The following is an 18031-nucleotide window of genomic DNA, read 5'->3' on the forward strand; positions in this document are numbered from 1 at the left end:
GAGGAGGAGGAGAGGAGGAAACAAGGGAGGAGAGGAGATGTTGAGAATAAAGACAAATAACAAACGTAAAAATTGGTTTTGACAGAAGAAAGAACTGAAATAAAAGGAGACAAACATGAAAGAAATAACGAGGAGACACAAATATGAAACTAAGAGGAGGAGGACAGGAGGAGGAGGTCTTCATCTCCTTACCGTGGCGTCCCCGGAGGCCCTACGGCGTTTGAGGTCGGAGGTCGAAGTGATGGACCTAAAAGAGGGTTTGGGCTCGGGCTCTGCTCTACTTTTCCTATCCTAAAATAAACGATACGATAGGTGCACACACACATTAACACACAGCTGCACTCACACAGCTCCAACACACCAACACCTCTGTGTGAGGAATACTGCAGTATCATGCAGTACTCTGACAGTGGAGTACACGCTAACACCTCTGTGTGAAGTATACTGCAGCATCATGTAGCACTCTGACAGTAGAGTACACGCTAACATCTCTGTGTGAGGAATACTGCAGTATCATGTAGTACTCTGACAGCGGAGTACACACTAACACCTCTGTGTGAAATATAAGGCAGTATCATGCAGTACTCTGACAGCGGAGTACACACGAACACCTCTGTGTGAAGTATACTGCAGTATCATGTAGTACTCTGACAGCGGAGTACACACTAACACCTCTATGTGAAGTATACTGCAGTATCATGCAGTACTCTGACAGCGAAGTATACACTAACACCTCTGTGTGAAGTATACTGCAGTATCATGTAGTACTCTGACAGCGGAGTATACACTAACACGTCTGTGTGAAGTATATTGCAGTATCATGAAGTACTCTAACAGCGGAGTACACACTAACACCTCTGTGTGAAGTATACTGCAGTATTATGTAGTACTGTAACAGTGGAGTCTAATGCAGTATGATGTGGTACTGTAACAGTGGAGTACAATGCAGTGCCATGTAGTACCGTACCAGTGGAGTATAATGCGGTATCATGTAGTACTGTAACAGTGGAGTATAATAACAGTATCATGTCGTATTCTAACAGTGTAGCATACTGCAGTATCATTTAATACTGTAAAATTGAAGTATACTGCAGTATTATGTAGTACTGTAACATTGGGGTACAATGCAGTATCATGTAGTAATGTGACAGTGGAGTATAATGCAGTATCATGTAGTACTGTAACAGTGTATTATAATGTAGTATTATGTAGTGCTGTAACAGTGGAGTATATCGTAGTATCATGTAGTACTGTGAAAGTGGAGTAGAATGGAGTATCATGTAGTACTGGGACAGTGGAATGCAGTATCATTTAATACTGTAAAAGTGGAAGACAATGCAGTATCATGTAGTACTTTAACAGTGGAGTACACACTAACATCTCTGTGTGAAGTATAATGCAGCATCACTTAGTACTGTAACAGTGGAGTATTATACAGTATCATGTGGTACTGTAACAGTGGAGTATAATGCAATATCATGTCGTACTGTAACAGTGTAGTATATTGCAGTATCATGTAGTACTGTAACAGTGGAGTATAATGCAGTATCATGTAGTACTGTGACAGTGGAGTATAATGCAGTATCATGTAGTACTATAACAGTGAAATATAATGTAGTATCATGTTGTACTGTAACAGTGTATTATAATGTTGTACTGTAACAGTGTATTATAATGTTGTATCAAGTAGTACTTTAACAGTGTATTAGAATGGAGTATCATGTAGTTCTCTCACAGTAGAGTGCAATGTAGCATCATCTAGTACTGTAACAGTGGAGCATGATGCAGTATCATGTAGTGCTGCAACAGGGTATTATAATGCAGTGTCATGTAGTACTGTAACAGTGGAGCATAATGCAGTATCATGTAGTACTGTAACAGTGTAGTATAATGCAGCATCATGTAGTACTGTAACAGTGTAGTATAAGGCAGTGTCATGTAGTACTGTAACAGTGGAGCATAATGCAGTATCATGTAGGGCTGTAACAGTGTAGTATAATGCAGTATCATGTAGTACTGTAACATTGTAGTATAATGCAGTATGTAGGGCTGTTACAGTGTAATATAATGCAGTATCATGTAGTGCTGTAACTACTGTAAGTACTGTAAGATAGAGTATAGAGTTATATAGTACAGTATTAGCTGATAAGTGGAGTTTGAAAAGTGTTTGTGTGGTAAAACTCAAAGTATACTGGAGGTACTGTTAGAGCTCCATTAGGACATTCAACTGGACGACTGTCCTGGTCCCAGTATACAAACACTGGGAGACAGTAACTAACATTTTTTAACATCATGTCAACAGATTGACTAACATTTTTGTTTTATTCTAACATCATGTCAGTGTTCTACTGCGATAACGTGCTGACTAAAACAGTAATTCCACTTTTTTAAACATCATGTCACTGCAGACAAAAACAATAATTTGACTTTTTCTAATATCACATAAACATACTGACACAATAATTCCACTTTTTCTAACGTCATGGTAACGTAGTGACTCAGGGCGTAATGTATATCAAAATAGTGTTTATGTTAACGATTTACTGTTTTCATATTGATATCGTGTGTAAACGTGTGTATGGCGATGTGTGTGGCGATGTATAGCGTGTATAAACGTGTGTGTAAACGTGTGTGTATGGCGTGTGTGTGGCGTGTGTGTGGCGTGTGTGTGGCGTGTATAAGCGTGTGTGTGGCGTGTGTGGCGTGTGTGTGTGGCGTGTGTGGCGTGTAAACGTGTGCGTAAATGTGTGTGGCGTGTGTGTGGCGTGTGTGTAAACATGTGTGTGGCGTGTGGCGTGTAATGTGGCGTGTGTGGCGTGTGTGTGTGGCGTGTGTGGCGTGTGTGGCGTGTGTGGCGTGTGTGGCGTGTGTGTGGCGTGTGTGGCGTGTGTGTGGCGTGTGTGTGGCGTGTGTAAACGTGTGTGGCGTGTGTGGCGTGTGTGTGGCGTGTGTGTGGCGTGTGTGTGGCGTGTGTGTGGCGTGTGTAAACGTGTGTGGCGTGTGTGGCGTGTGTGGCGTGTGTGGCGTGTGTGGCGATGTATAAGCGTGTGTGTGGCGTGTGTGGCGTGTGTGTGGCGTGTGTGTGGCGTGTATGGCGTGTGTGTGGCGTGTGTGGCGTGTGTGTGGCGGCGTGTGTGGCGTGTGTGTGGCGTGTGTGTAAACGTGTGTGTGGCGTGTGTGGCGTGTGTGGCGTGTGTGTAAATGTGTGTGGCGTGTGTGTGTAAACGTGTGTGGCGTATGTGGCGTGTGTGTGGCGTGTGTGTAAACGTGTGTGTAAACGTGTGTGTAAACGTGTGTGTAAACATGTGTAAACGTGTGTGTAAACGTGTGTGTAAACGTATGTAAACGTGTGTGTAAACGTGTGTAAACGTGTGTGTAAACGTGTGTAAACGTATGTAAACGTGTGTGTAAACGTGTGTGTAAACGTGTGTAAACATGTGTGTAAACATGTGTAAACGTGTGTGTGGCGTGTGTGGCGTGTATGGCGTATGTAAACGTGTGTAAACGTGTGTGTAATGGCGTGTGGCGTGTATGTAAACATGTGTGTGGCGTGTGTGTAAACATGTGTGGCGTGTGTGTGTAAACGTGTGTGGCGTGTGTGTGGCGTGTGTGGCGTGTGGCGTGTGTGTAAACATGTGTGTGTGTGGCGTGTGTGTGGCGTGTGTGTGTGTGTAAACGTGTGTGGCGTGTGTGTGTGGCGTGTGTGTGGCGTGTGTGGCGTGTGTGGCGTGTGTGTGGCGTGTGTAAGCGTGTGTGTGTGGCGTGTGTGTGTGGCGTGTGTAAATGTGTGTGTAAACGTGTGTAAACGTGTGTGTACGTGTGTGTACGTGTGTGTAAACATGTGTGTGTAAACGTGTGTGTGTGTGTGTAAACATGTGTGTGTAAACGTGTGTGTGTGTGTGTGTGTAAACGTGTGTGTTTGAGATGAAATGATGTCTCAGTAAAAACAGTTTCAGTCTGTTTTACTGCCAACGGCCACAAACACACAAACACACACAGATACACAACATGTGGCTCAAACACAGAAACACAACAGGAAGTCAGTCACAGGAAGCACTGGGACTATTTCCTGGGGGGGGGGGTGTAAAAGATGGATGAAGGAGGATGTTTTTTTCAGATCATTATACCAACACTGCTGCTATAATGTCACGTCACCTGGAGTGTGTGTGTGTGTGTGTGTGTGTGTGTGTGTGTGTGTGTGTGTGTGTGTGTGTGTGTTGAACAGGAAACGGGGGGGGGGGCAGTACATGGAGATGGTGTTTCACCTCTAACATCTACAGACATCATCAGTTTGACCTTTGACCCATCACAGTGAACAGGTCACATCAGGGCTGGATGTCTCAAATACTTAATCAATATCATTATCATTATTATTACTATCAATTTTTATGATAAGCATTATTATTATTGCCACCAAGTTTTATGTTTAAGACTTATTTTGTATTTTCTTCACTGTCCACCGATCCCATGTTCAGAACAAAATCTAGGTTTCATCCCAAACACCCGTAAGACCAACCACAATCAGCACTATTGATCACAAGCACACTGATTGGTAAACACAGCTGTCAATCATGACATCACACCCTTTTTTTTAAGTGTCAAATTACTTATTAACCCTTTACTAATACATGTATATTTATTTTCCACTGTGTGAATTGTTTGGCAGAAGTCACATTCTTTAAATGTACCTGGAAATAAAACCTGATTCTGATTCATTGTGCAAAGAAGAAAAATACTCCAACTAGGGCTGGGCGATTGAAAAGTAACTGAATTCGACATTCAGAGCCTCGATGTAATCTTGCCCATGTTGGTTATTTAAAATTCTATTAATCTTTCCTCACCAGGGTTTCCAGCTTCTCCTCACAAAGTGTCTGAATGAACAAACAGCCAAATATTCAGCGCTGCAAACTGGGAACGTTGGCAGCTTTGGAGGATGTAGGCCAACTCAAAACTGTTTTTTATTCCCAAGAAAAACTATAAGAACAACAGAGCAGAAGTTCAGGTCAGAGTCCTGCAGTCAGGAGAGGTCGGCCTGTTTTCAGAAATACCGATAACATGCCGATATCATCACGTCTCCCCTTGTTAACGAGTAATCTGACGCTATAAAAAACGGGTGTGATGTTAAGATTGACAGCTGTGCGAACCAATCAGTGTGCTTGTGAAGTTCTTTAGAGACAAAGTTTATTGTCATTATTGTTTGAGTTTAAAACATCGTCTGCTGGTTTGAGTGGACACATGGGACCTGGTGGTGGGAAGAAAAATACTCAACACTTTATATTAAAATCAAATTTATCCCTGTGTGATGATATCCAGCCCTGATTTAGATTCAGTTTGAAATGAGAAAAACAAAATCAATAAAGCACATTGATCATGAATTAAGAGCATCAGACGGACGCAGACGTTTCCCACACAGATTAAAACATGTTTCTGTTTCCATCAGAGACGTGGCAGAGGAAGACTCTGATCAGGGAAAAATAAAAATTACACCGTGATCCCGCCCCTCACGCTGAACCGAACCTCATTCAACAAATCCTCAATTATTCAGACCTACAACAGACTGCAGCCAGACTCAAATACCACCCCAACTCTGCAAAATACCACCTTAACCCTCCAAAATACCACCTTACGTCTACAAAATACCACCTGAACCCTCCAAAACACCACCTTAACTCTGCATAATACCACCTTAACTCTCCAAAATACCACCTTAACTCTGCAAAATACCACCTGAACCCTCCAAAACACCACCTTAACTCTGCATAATACCACCTTAACCCTCCAAAATACCACCTTACGTCTACAAAATACCACCTGAACCCTCCAAAACACCACCTTAACTCTGCATAATACCACCTTAACCCTCCAAAATACCACCTTAACTCTGCAAAATACCACCACAGCCCCCCAAAATACCACCTCAACCCTCCAAAATATCACCTTAACTCTTTAAAATACCACCACAGCCCCCCAAAATACCACCTAAACCCTCCAAAATACCACCATAACTCTCCAAAATACCACCTTATCCCTTCAAAATACCACCTTAACCCTTCAAAATACCACCTCACCCTTCCAAAATACCACATCAACCCTCCAAAATACCACCTTAATTCTCCAAATAACCACCTTGATTCTCCAAAATACCACCTTAACTCTGCGAAGTACCACCTTAACCTTCAAAAATACCACCTTAACTCTCCAAAATACCACCATAACTCTCCAAATGACCATTTTAACCCTCCAAATTTCCACCTTAATGCACCAAATTACCACTTCAGACCTCCAAAATACCACCTTATCCCCTCAAAATACCACCTTAACCCTTCAAAATACCACCTCACCCTTCCAAAATACCACATCAACCCTCCAAAATACCACCTTAATTCTCCAAATAACCACCTTGATTCTCCAAAATACCACCTTAACTCTGCGAAGTACCACCCTAACCTTCAAAAATACCACCATAACTCTCCAAATGACCATTTTAACCCTCCAAATTTCCACCTTAATGCACCAAATTACAACTTCAGACCTCCAAAATACCACCTCAACCCTACTTCTACTCAGTTCATCCTCGACTCAAAATGAACATTTGCGCCAAATTAGATGAAATTCCCTCAAGGCCTTTTTCTGAAATATCACATTCACAAAAAATGAAGCAGACAGACAGACTCTGAGAACGATGGTCTGTCTCTGCTCGCCGAGGACCACGGCGTCGTCTTGAGCGGAGTTTGCTCGTCTCTGCTCGCTCCTCGCCTCAATGCTCGGCCGTTTGAAGTGCTAATCATCCCACACTCGCTGCTAGCCTTTAGCAGCTAACGTTTGAAGTGGTAATCCGGGCGGAGCGAAGGAGCGATGTTTATTAATGTGATTCTGAGTCCAGCTGCTGACGACGCTGCACAACAGCTGGAAACACACAGAGCAGATTTCTTTCTATGGAGGACAGAAGCTGCCAAAATCATAAATCAATAAATGGCTCCAGAAATTAATTAATATGCCATTAAATGTACCAAAAATAATGAACATAAATGTATGTGTGCACAGTTTAGCTCTGCACTCCAACAGTTGAAAAGTTAACCCTTTAAATGACCACCCCCCATTTACATATCGAAAAAAGAAATGCGTAAAGATATGTATAAATAAAATTATATAGAAATAGATAAGTTTGGCGTAAATGAAGAGGGAGAATGCTAAGGGAAAATAAGACACACAAAAAAAATACTAAATTATTTTAAATTAAATTAAATACATTTAAAATTTTGGAGAAAAAAAGCCAAAATCAAAAAGAAATTAAATCAAATTCAGAAAATAACATATCAATAAAAATGACTGAATTTACAAATCAGTTTAAAGAAAATAAAAAACAAATGAAGAATTTGTAAAAATACATAAAAGGGAAAATTAATTAGGAAAGTAAAAAACAAATACAGAAAACAATACATTGATATATAAAAAAGAACTAAATAGAAATTTAAAAAATAGGTAAGTAGGTAAGTAAATAAACAAGGAAAACATTTAAAGGTAAAATAGAGAGGCCAATTAAAACAGAATTATCACTTAATATCACATTTTACCACTTAATAAATGCCTACATCACATTGAAATATTTACTGAAATATAAATGTATCGATCACTTTATTTATTTATTTTATATTTTGGCAGCTTTGAACCTCCACAGATTTCTCTATTCGCATTTATGAACTTAAGTTTTTATTAAGAATCAGACTTTAAATGATGATATCTGAGTGTGACCGTGTGAATCTGCCGTCAAAACACAGTTTTCCTTTCTTCACTGCCGTCACATTTTCTCCTGTTTAACGCAGCAGAAATAAAATGGTCTATATTTACATCAGTGAGGAAGATATTTTTAATCACTGCAAAAAAAGGGAATCTAAACTTCTTGTGACTTAAAATTCTAATAAAGATAAAAAAACTCATACCCACATGGTTTTATGCATGCATAATAAATCACTTTGAATAAAAGTGAATAAATGAATTACAACATGCCTGCAAAGGTTTGCTTTAAAATTCTGCCGTAAAATAACATTAATTGAATTATATTACTAAAATAGATCTTCCCTTCAGATCTTCCCTCGCCGCGATGAGACGTTGAGCAGCTCAGCTCGGCCCGGCTCGGCCCGGCTCGGCCCGGCCCGGCTTGGCTGATTTACTGTCCTCAGACTGCATCATTACCTCAGTTTTAACCACAAATGTCCTCTGTCCCTCCTGAGACTTTTACAGCTGATTTAGAGTCTGTCTGCATTTTTATTGGTCCATCTGCAGTGTGAGGTCATCGGCTCTGCAGCAGCCGCTTCGTTAATATTCAACAGGAAGCTCCAATAAGTCAACTGTCTGTCCTCTTTTAACCTTCATCTTCATCATCTTCATTATCTTTATGTTTCTGGAACATTTCAGAGAGTTTTTCTTTTCTTTCTCTTTGATCGCTGTTTGAAGGACATTTTAGTTTTGATCAGTCTGATGGATTCTTGATCCAGAAGCTAAATACTGAAAATAAACACTAAAAATATTGTTGTTTCATAATTAATTTCATAACTCATTATTATTGATGCGTTTCTGTGTGTTTCATACAGGCTTCATCCACATTTTTACCAATACATTTCAATGACTTCAACGTATAAACATCTGCTGATCAGTTTGTTTTCATGACAATAAAATAACTTTTTAAAATATGCACAACTGAAAAAATAATGAAATACTTAAATATGATTAAAGGACTGTTATTTGTGGTGCAAAGAGGGAGAGGCATGACAAATCATTTTTTAAGGCACAGAGGACATATGTACATATATTTTTAATTCTGGCTTTAGGAAGGGGCAGACAACTTTAAATGGACGTATTTTCTATTTATTTGCAGATTTTTAGTTTTTTAAATTGGGACATTTCTTCTTGAATTTTGTTTTTGTAATTTTTAAAACAGGAATCTAGCAGATATATTTTTTTCTTGAAAAAGTTTAAGTGATTTTTCTTTTAAAGAAAACAGATTACTGATTTTTTTTTCTTTAAAATATGTTGACATTCTTTGTTCGTTAAAAGGTTTTGGTGGATTTTTGTTTCTTTACAATTTTCTGTGTTTTTCTGTATTATTTTCCCTTTAAAACTGACCCCATGTATCACAGCCAGGAACTGTAAAAACAGAACTAATCATTGCATTTTCACATTTCAGTCAGTCCTTGATTTATATTTATCATTTATTAATATACAGGTTTGTGAATCAAAATTCCAGCACTCCAAAACTTTTCCAGGCCTGGGGACTTCTAAACCTGGAAACTACTTTTCCAGGTTTTTCATGGCCGTATGAACCTTGATCACATTATTTGTATTGATGATAGCAGCAGAACTCAGTTTAGTTTTTGTCTTTTTTGTGGGAGCTGCAGTGTCGCTCTGTTCGCCCACGGAGAACAATTAAGTTTGATTGAATCTTAACGAGCTCTCCAGCTGCTGCAGTCTCTTTAACGAGCCTCTTATTCTTCAAGGACGCACCGGGTCGCCAGCTACACAGAGACGATGTCCACAGGAGACAAGCAGACGACATCCACAAACTGAAACTGTTGTTCTGTTTTCTCTAATATTTGGTTTTAAAAAAACAAGCATGAAGCAACTATTAACCCTTTGAAACCTGAACAAATTGGTTTGATTTCTTTCAATAACATGGAAAGAAGCCGATGAGCAATTCAACAGCACGACTGAAATATTAGCAAGAAAATAATAAAAGGTTCCAAGAAATTGCCTAAAAATAAGCAATTTTTTTTAAAAAGAAAGAAAGGTAAAAATAAAAACAAACATGAAATTATATATATATATATATATATATATATATATATATATATATACTGTATATATATTCTGTAACATAAATGTAAAAAATATATATTATTTCATTATACAAAATATATAAAATATGAATAGACAGGGTAAAAGCAAATAATCAGGTCAAATTAAGACTTTGGGCATTGATTGTTTTTTACGTATTTTTCAAAAAAATCAGATTTGCTTCAGGTTTCAAAGGGTTAATGAGACACTGCAGGAAACTGGACTTAAATAATTCCTGAGGAGACGTCTCCATCGTCTCTCTCCAGCCAGTAGCATTTAACCTTGTACGCACAGCAATGGTACTATGTGGGGACCTGAGTTATTTGTAATAACTGTAGAGGACGTCTGTGATTTTTTAATCCGGAAAGATGGTAAAAACGATATTTCTGAGAAATTTCTGTGTGTATCTGCGTGTGTATCAGTGTGCGTATCTGTGTGTGTATCTGTGTGTGTATCTGTGGGTTGTGTATCTGTGTGTGTATCTGTGTGTGTATCTGTGTGTGTATCTGTGTTGTGTATCTGTGTGTGTATCTGTGGGTTGTGTATCTGTGTGTGTATCTGTGTTGTGTATCTGTGTGTGTATCTGTGTTGTGTATCTGTGTGTGTATCTGTGTTGTGTATCTGTGTGTGTATCTATGTGTGTCTCTGTGTTGTGTTGGACAGAAACATTAAAGTTTGATGTGAAAGCAGCAGATCTGAGATCAGAGTGACTCACAGCTTTAATATAAATGAGGCACATATGTAAAGTGTATTTATACTCATATTATATGAGGCACATATGTAAAGTGTATTTATACTCATATTATATGAGGCACATATTTAAAGTGTATTTATACTCATATGTTGAGCTGCAGATTCGCGGAGGAGCCAAGAGCTTCGGCACATTTTATTTATTTAAGATCATCCAGTAAATATTGAGATAAACTTCAGGCAGAGAGGAGTTTGTTTTTTATCCTCTCAACATGATGTCTCTGTGTCTGTCTCTCTCTGTCTCTGTGTTTCTGTCTCTGTGTCTCTGTGTCTGTCTCTGTGTCTGTCTCTGTGTTTCTGTCTCTGTGTCTCTGTGTCTGTCTCTCTCTGTCTCTGTGTTTCTGTCTCTGTGTCTGTCTCTGTGTCTGTCTCTGTGTTTCTGTCTCTGTGTCTCTGTGTCTGTCTCTCTCTGTCTCTGTGTTTCTGTCTCTGTGTCTCTGTGTCTGTCTCTGTGTTTCTGTCTCTGTGTCTGTCTCTGTGTTTCTGTCTCTGTGTCTGTCTCTGTGTTTCTGTCTCTGTGTCTCTGTGTCTGTCTCTCTCTGTCTCTGTGTTTCTGTCTCTGTGTCTGTGTCTCTCTCTGTCTCTGTGTTTCTGTCTCTGTGTCTGTCTCTGTGTTTCTGTCTCTGTGTCTCTGTGTCTGTCTCTCTCTGTCTCTGTGTTTCTGTCTCTGTGTCTGTGTCTCTCTCTGTCTCTGTGTTTCTGTCTCTCTGTCTCCGTGTCTGTCTCTGTGTCTAAAATAATGGACACATTAATAATAAAGTGTGTTGGTGGTAAATCTGCAGCTGGTTGTCGGTGCAGAAAGCGCTCGCAGCTCTTTGTTCCTGACATGTTGTCGTGACGGCGGCGAGTTGGCCGGCGGAGCGAACAGGAGGTTTGCGGACAGGAAGAGGAACCCCTGTGGACACAGAGCGTCCTGGAACTCTGTGAGCGGTTTTGGAAAAACGCCTGGTGTTGGTTTTGCCGTCACGCTTCAGCGCTCGGCTCGATGTGGCGAACGCTGTGTCTGAAGAGACGCTACAAACAACATCATGAATATTTCTGAGCGGAGACGCAGAAGACAGACACAGAGACCGGTCTCCAGAGACAGCAGGACACTCTGCCGTTTGTCTCTGCGTCCATCATGTCTGAGGACATTTGTCTGTGTGCTCAAAGGAAACTGGGATCAGTTTTCTGGGATTTATCTCGTTCACAGAAAGACTCAAAGTGCTGATGAGTTTATTGATCCTGATTTTCACTTTTCAGTCTGTATCCAACCTTCTGTTGTTGATTTTTAAGAGCTGATCACTTTTGAATTTTTAATCAATTTAGCGTAAAACTTTCATTAACAGCGCGGGACATTATTTGCTTAAATCGCTGACCTCAGCAGGCTGATATTTGGGACGGACGTCTGTTCGAGACGAGCTTTTCGTTCCTTTCACACAAACTGTCGCTCAGCAGAGATGGAAAACATAGTCATGGTCTTATATATAGTAGTCTATTTGAAATCTGGGCAAACGGGCGTTATTTGTTTTGTCCATAAATATGGAGTTAATGAGCAACAAAAGAAGAAATGACCGAAGAACAAGAAACCTGCCCTAAAGAACCCTAAATTTAAAAAGAAAACGCCCAATGCCAGAAATGAGCTGAAGAAAATTCTTAAAAATGACAATAAATCTGAAAAATAATTCTGAATATATAATCATGATAATTCTGAATATAGTTCATATAGATATTTGTCCTTGGCTTTTTAAAAAAGTATTCTACATCTATGCCTCCGTGAGCTAAAATCAATTAATCAATCAATCAATCAATCATGTGCTGCCTGTTTGTCAGCAGAAATAGAGTGAAGATGGTGTTTGGATGATAATATTGACTCTGTGTTTTTATTGTCGTTTAAAAGTATCTCTATCACAGAAATGAGGACGTACAAAGACTGTTTTACTTCCCTGCTTTCCTTTCAAAATAAAAGCCCTCTGACAGTGTCTCTGTGGACAGAATCTCATCAGCTGCCAACACAAGGCATTTTATTTTGAAATATTTGCATGACTGTGTTGCTGACGATGCCGGAGCTGCACGACTTCATACATGAGGAGCAGCGACTTTACAACAACGCTGCATCTGTAAACACCTCGAGCATGAAACACGCCGCAGACTGGCGAAGCTGCTGACGCGTGCTGTGTGAAACGGGCCTCAGAGTCTGCTGACCTTCGTTACGAGGACGGAGAGAATTATTCAGGGAAAGCTGAAGATATTTTATCAGCAGAAAATTAACCAGCAACCACAGACTCCAGATCAGCTGATCACTCCTCCACAACCACAGACTCCAGATCAGCTGATCACTCCTCCACAACCACAGACTCCAGATCAGCTGATCACTCCTCCACAACCACAGACTCCAGATCAGCTGATCACTCCTCCACAACCACAGACTCCAGATCAGCTGATCACTCCTCCACAACCACAGACTCCAGATCAGCTGATCACTCCTCCACAACCACAGACTCCAGATCAGCTGATCACTCCTCCACAACCACAGACTCCAGATCAGCTGATCACCATCATCATTCCTTCATCATCTGAATCTTTCGGCGATCTTCATCTCCTCACTGATCAAACTACAAAAATTACAACAGCTCTGACTGCGACCTTTGACCTGTAGCTCTCTCGGCTCCACGCTGAGTCTGAGCCGAAAGCTTCATGGTGACAAACTCGCTGAAATATGAACTAATGACATGAAACGGATTATTGTTACAGACACAGAGAACCCAAATCATCAGTCAGAAACACCACTACAGAACGTCAGCCACTCAAACCTGTTTGTTCCTGCGAAGCAAAATTAATAAGTGAAGAATGTCAGCGCAGAGACGAGCGCAACCGGGGAACGTCACCCAACACAGGCAGAGAACAGGCAGAGAACAGGCAGAGAACAGGCAGAGAACAGTCGGAGTACAGTCAGAGAACAGTCGGAGTACAGTCGGAGTACAGTCAGAGAACAGTCGGAGTACAGTCGGAGTACAGTCAGAGAACAGTCGGAGTACAGTCGGAGTACAGTCAGAGAACAGTCGGAGAACAGTCAGAGAACAGTCAGAGAACAGGTAGAGAACACAGTGAGGTACCTGCAGGTTCTTCCTCCAGACGTTGACTGCAGCGAAGGCGAGCTGCATTTGTTTCCTGCGAGCGTCTTTGTGTCGTTTGTAAGCGATCTCGATGAAGATGAGGAAGATCCCGGCGACGATGCCCCCGGCAACCAGCATGAACACACCTGAGGAGGACACACACCGTCAAACACACACCGTCATACACACAAAGGACGCAAAGTGATGGACATGAAAAGACATATTTCACCACTTCACGGAAGCTGAAAATTTTCAACTTATAAATATTTATTTTTGGTTAAGCAGGAAGTGCTGTCATGGTTTTGTCTTTTTCTTTTTTTTTAACGTGTACTTCCTCCTGAGACCACGTGCATCGGCGCCCGACACGGGCGAGCGCACAGATCACAGCCCGGCCTCAGACTCAGAGCTCTGCCGCAGGTGTGTGTGCACAGGTGTGTGCGTACAGGTGTGTGTGTGTGTGTACAGGTGTGTGTGTGTACAGGTGTTTGGGCACAGGTGTGTGTTTCCTACCTGCCATGTTCTCGAAGGTAAGGGTAGCGGGGGCGTTGCTCCTGGAGTCGCACTCCTGGTATCGAACCCACGTCTTGTCCAGATCCTCCATGAAGCCATTCTCATGAGAGCTGAGGAGAGACAATCAGACACAAACTGAGAACGACCAAACTCGCCACACGCCACACGGCTCCTGAAGCTCAAAGTGAGGACGATTCCAGGCTTTTTCTTAAAGCCGCTAAGAATTAGGTTTAACCCTTTGAAACCTGGATCAATGTCACTTTTCTTGTGCTACATTCAGGCACCTTTCCAAAGTCTTTTAACCTTTGACCCCTGAGCACACTGGATTGATTTCTTTAAAAAATCAAGAAAAACAAATTAATGAGCAACTTGGAGAGAAATGTTCCATTAATTGCAATAAATTAGTAGATTTAGATGTGAGGGAAAATTTCTAGAAACTATATTTCTAATAATCAGAATTATATATTCTAAGTAAAACAGTAAAATCTTATACAATAAATAGATTTTTTCACAGTTTTTTTTTGTTTTTTTTGTTTTTTAGTGAAGTACCAGAGTGATAAGCAGTATTGGTCAGAGTAGTAATACTGTTCAAATCGGTCCCTCGGTACCTGCAGCCCGTCTCTGCAGCGTCTCTTACCTGAGGATGGCCAAAGAGACGTTCTGTTTCCACGGACTGTCTTTCCTCATTCCGATCCCGAATCCGGAGCGAAAGAAAAGCTCTCCTGTCGTCACCAGATCGCACTTCTGTGACGCCTCGAACTCCAACACGGCGCTGTCCCAGATGAAGGCATGAAGCTTACTGCAGAAGGACAGGGGGGACAGGGGGGACAGGGGGGACAGGTCAGGACCTGAGAGGTCCACAGTAAACCTCAGTGTGTGTGTGTGTGTGTGTGTGTGTGTGTGTTTACTTGTCTCTGACGGCCTGGATGGCCTCGGCGGCGCTCTCGTAGTTGTGTTTCTCCATGTGGCGGTACATGGTGCTCAGCTCCACCTGCCGTCTGAAGTAAATGTCCACCGAGCTCTGCTTCACTGTGGCGTAGATGAACTTATCTGACGGGTTACGCAGCTGGAAACAACACACACAGTCAGACGGCGGTCACTGACTCCAGACCTCCGCCGGAGGGGTCACGCTGCGTCACTAAAGCTGGTGCATCATGGGAGCGTAACACGGGCTACAACCCCCCTGAATCCTGGACGGTCTCCAGTTTTTTGTGCCATATTCAGATGTTTTTTGTGAGCTGTTTGATTTTATGAAACCTGCAGAGAACGTAAATGACCAACGTGGCCAGAAATATTCCACAAATTCCAAAAATACTGGTGACAAGAAAATTACCTAAAAATTAGTTTTAGAAAATAGGGAAGGATTAGCAGAAAATTATCCCAAAAATACAAAAGGATATTCATAATTAAAATACCTTTTTATTTGAAATTATGTTACATAAAAAAATTGAAACTAATATATAAAATTAGTTATATTTTTTTCCCATTTTCAGCACTTTTTTTCTTTTTTTGTGTGTTTTCAGGTAATTTTTGCAGCTTTTTGTTTTTCTTTTTTTTTTGCCTATTTTTTGGCCATGCCCTGTAAAGTAACTTGTTGCCATTTGTTTTTGAGAAACACAAACCAATTTGTGCAAGTTTCAAAGGGTTAACAAAGTATGTATTCCTTAGTGTTTCCTTCTTTTTTCAGGCCCGGTGGTGCACGACGTGGTGCACGCTGGGGTGATTGATTGGTTGATTTTAGTTGACCTCATCCTGGTTTAGTGCGACCTCTCTGGGATGCATTAAAAAAAAAGGCAAATGTTTTTGGAGAAAAGAGAAAAGATGAAGGTGAGACCTTAAAAGGTCTTAGGACTTCTTGGACTTTTCTTTTCTTCCTCACAGTGTTGCCGGGTCACTGACAATCCTAATGTATGGTTATAATATGTCATATGTGATAATATTTCATATGTTATAATACGTCATATGTGATAATATGTACTGTCAACCCCCCTGTGGATGGCCACCTGAAGGCGGTGGGGGGGTCTGTGTGTCGCTGTGATCCTGGGAGCTGAGTTGCTCCTGGTGGGGTCACTGAGGGGAGGGGCCAGACTGAGAACGAATCACCAAGACCCTGATGATACGGCCAAGTCGAGCGGAGTTCACCTCGCCCGGTACGGGGACACCGGGGACATGCTGCCACCACCTGCAGGACTGCAGATCGCGGTGGGGCCCCGGGCGTGCTGACCCCGGGCTTCGTAGACTAGCTCTGGGGACGAGGAACGTCACCTCTCCAGCGGGGGCTCTGGCTCTGGCTCTGAGTGTGTGTGTGTGTGTGTGTGTGTGTGTGTGTGTGTGTGTGTGTGTGTGTGTGTGTGTGTGTGGGTGTGTGTGTGTCTCACCCTGGGGTCATTGATGCCAGTGATGCGCTCCTCAGGCCGGTCCAACACAAGGAAGGCTGCCAGGTTGGCAGTATACGACGCTACGATGATCATGGCGAAACCTGCCCACACCATACCCAGAATCCTCGCTGAGAAACTCCTGGGAGCTCCTGCACACACACACACACACACACACACACAGAGTGTGTTACTGCAGTGTCCTAGGGAGGCCTATAGAACAGGAAGTGGCGGCTGAGAGGACGCTGACCTTCTCCTATCCCAGAGTTCAGCAGTACTCCCCATGAGAACCACATGGCGGAGGACAGGGTGAGGGCGTCTTCTTCTTCTTCTTCACTGTTCACTTTAAACCTTCCAAACGGGCTGCAAGGACACACAAAATACACACATCACATTATACACACATCACATAACACACCACATTATTAATCCTTTAGTGACTGTTATTAACCCTTTAGTGACTGTTATTAACCCTTTAGTGACTGTTATTAACCCTTTAGTGACTGTTGTCTCATTTTAGTCTCTTTTCTTCTTCCTGTTGTGATAACTGTGTGTGTGTTGATGCATGTGTCCTAAATGTAGTCCAGATTGTGTATTTGAGTGTAATCAGTGAATTTGCAGCTCAGCTCCTACAATAAGTCTAAAATACACTGTGGAAACTAAATAGTTACATTCAGACTGTTCAGGTCCAAAAATGCTCCATTGAAACCCATTCAAACTGATGCTGTATGTTGTTGTATGTTGTTGTATGATGCTGTATGATGTTGTATGTTGTTGTATGATGCTGTATGATGTTGTATGATGCTGTATGATGTATGTTGTTGTATGATGTTGTATGTTGTTGTATGTTGATGTATGATGTTGTATGATGCTGTATGATGCTGTATGATGCTGTATGATGTATGTTGTTGTATGATGTTGTATGATGCTGTATGTTGTTGTATGTTGTTGTATGATGCTGTATGATGTTGTATGTTGTTGTATGATGCTGTATGATGTTGTATGATGCTGTATGATGTATGTTGTTGTATGATGTTGTATGTTGTTGTATGTTGATGTATGATGTTGTATGATGCTGTATGATGCTGTATGATGCTGTATGATGTATGTTGTTGTATGATGTTGTATGATGTTGTATAACGCTGTATGTTGTTGTATGATGTTGTATGTTGTTGTATGTTGTTGTATGATGCTGTATGATGTTGTATGATGCTGTATGATGCTGTATGATGCTGTATGATGCTGTATGATGTTGTATGATGTTGTATGATGCTGTATGATGCTGTATGATGCTGTATGATGCTGTATGATGTTGTATGATGCTGTATGATGTTGTATGATGTTGTATGATGCTGTATGATGTTGTATGATGTTGTATGATGCTGTATGTTGTTGTATGATGTTGTATGATACTGTATGATGCTGTATGATGTTGTATGTTGTTGTATGATGTTGTATGATGTTGTATGT

The 18031-nt window shown here is 41.3% G+C and overlaps 1 protein-coding gene across 3 annotated transcripts in view; it reads right to left on the reverse strand.

Annotated features, from left to right (window-relative positions):
* grin1b (glutamate receptor, ionotropic, N-methyl D-aspartate 1b) overlaps nt 1-18031 on the reverse strand; it is a 79342-nt gene that overhangs the window by 15602 nt on the left and 45709 nt on the right. For 2 of the 3 annotated variants that reach the window (XM_088076121.1, XM_088076122.1), the window contains 6 exons: nt 16812-16924; nt 16565-16713; nt 15095-15252; nt 14824-14985; nt 14187-14296; nt 13677-13822 (listed from right to left, as the gene is read on the reverse strand). In XM_088076121.1, coding sequence (XP_087932247.1) covers nt 13677-13822; nt 14187-14296; nt 14824-14985; nt 15095-15252; nt 16565-16713; nt 16812-16924 — 838 coding nt within the window. Of the gene's footprint in view, nt 1-192; nt 292-13676; nt 13823-14186; nt 14297-14823; nt 14986-15094; nt 15253-16564; nt 16714-16811; nt 16925-18031 lie in introns of all 3 variants that reach the window. The other variant, XM_088076120.1, reaches the window with a different exon arrangement.

The sequence above is a fragment of the Plectropomus leopardus genome, chromosome 4 (genome assembly GCF_026936395.1).
Source record: "Plectropomus leopardus strain MGB_pleo_1.0 chromosome 4, ASM2693639v1, whole genome shotgun sequence".
In the NCBI taxonomy this organism is placed as follows: Eukaryota; Metazoa; Chordata; class Actinopteri; order Perciformes; family Serranidae; genus Plectropomus; species Plectropomus leopardus.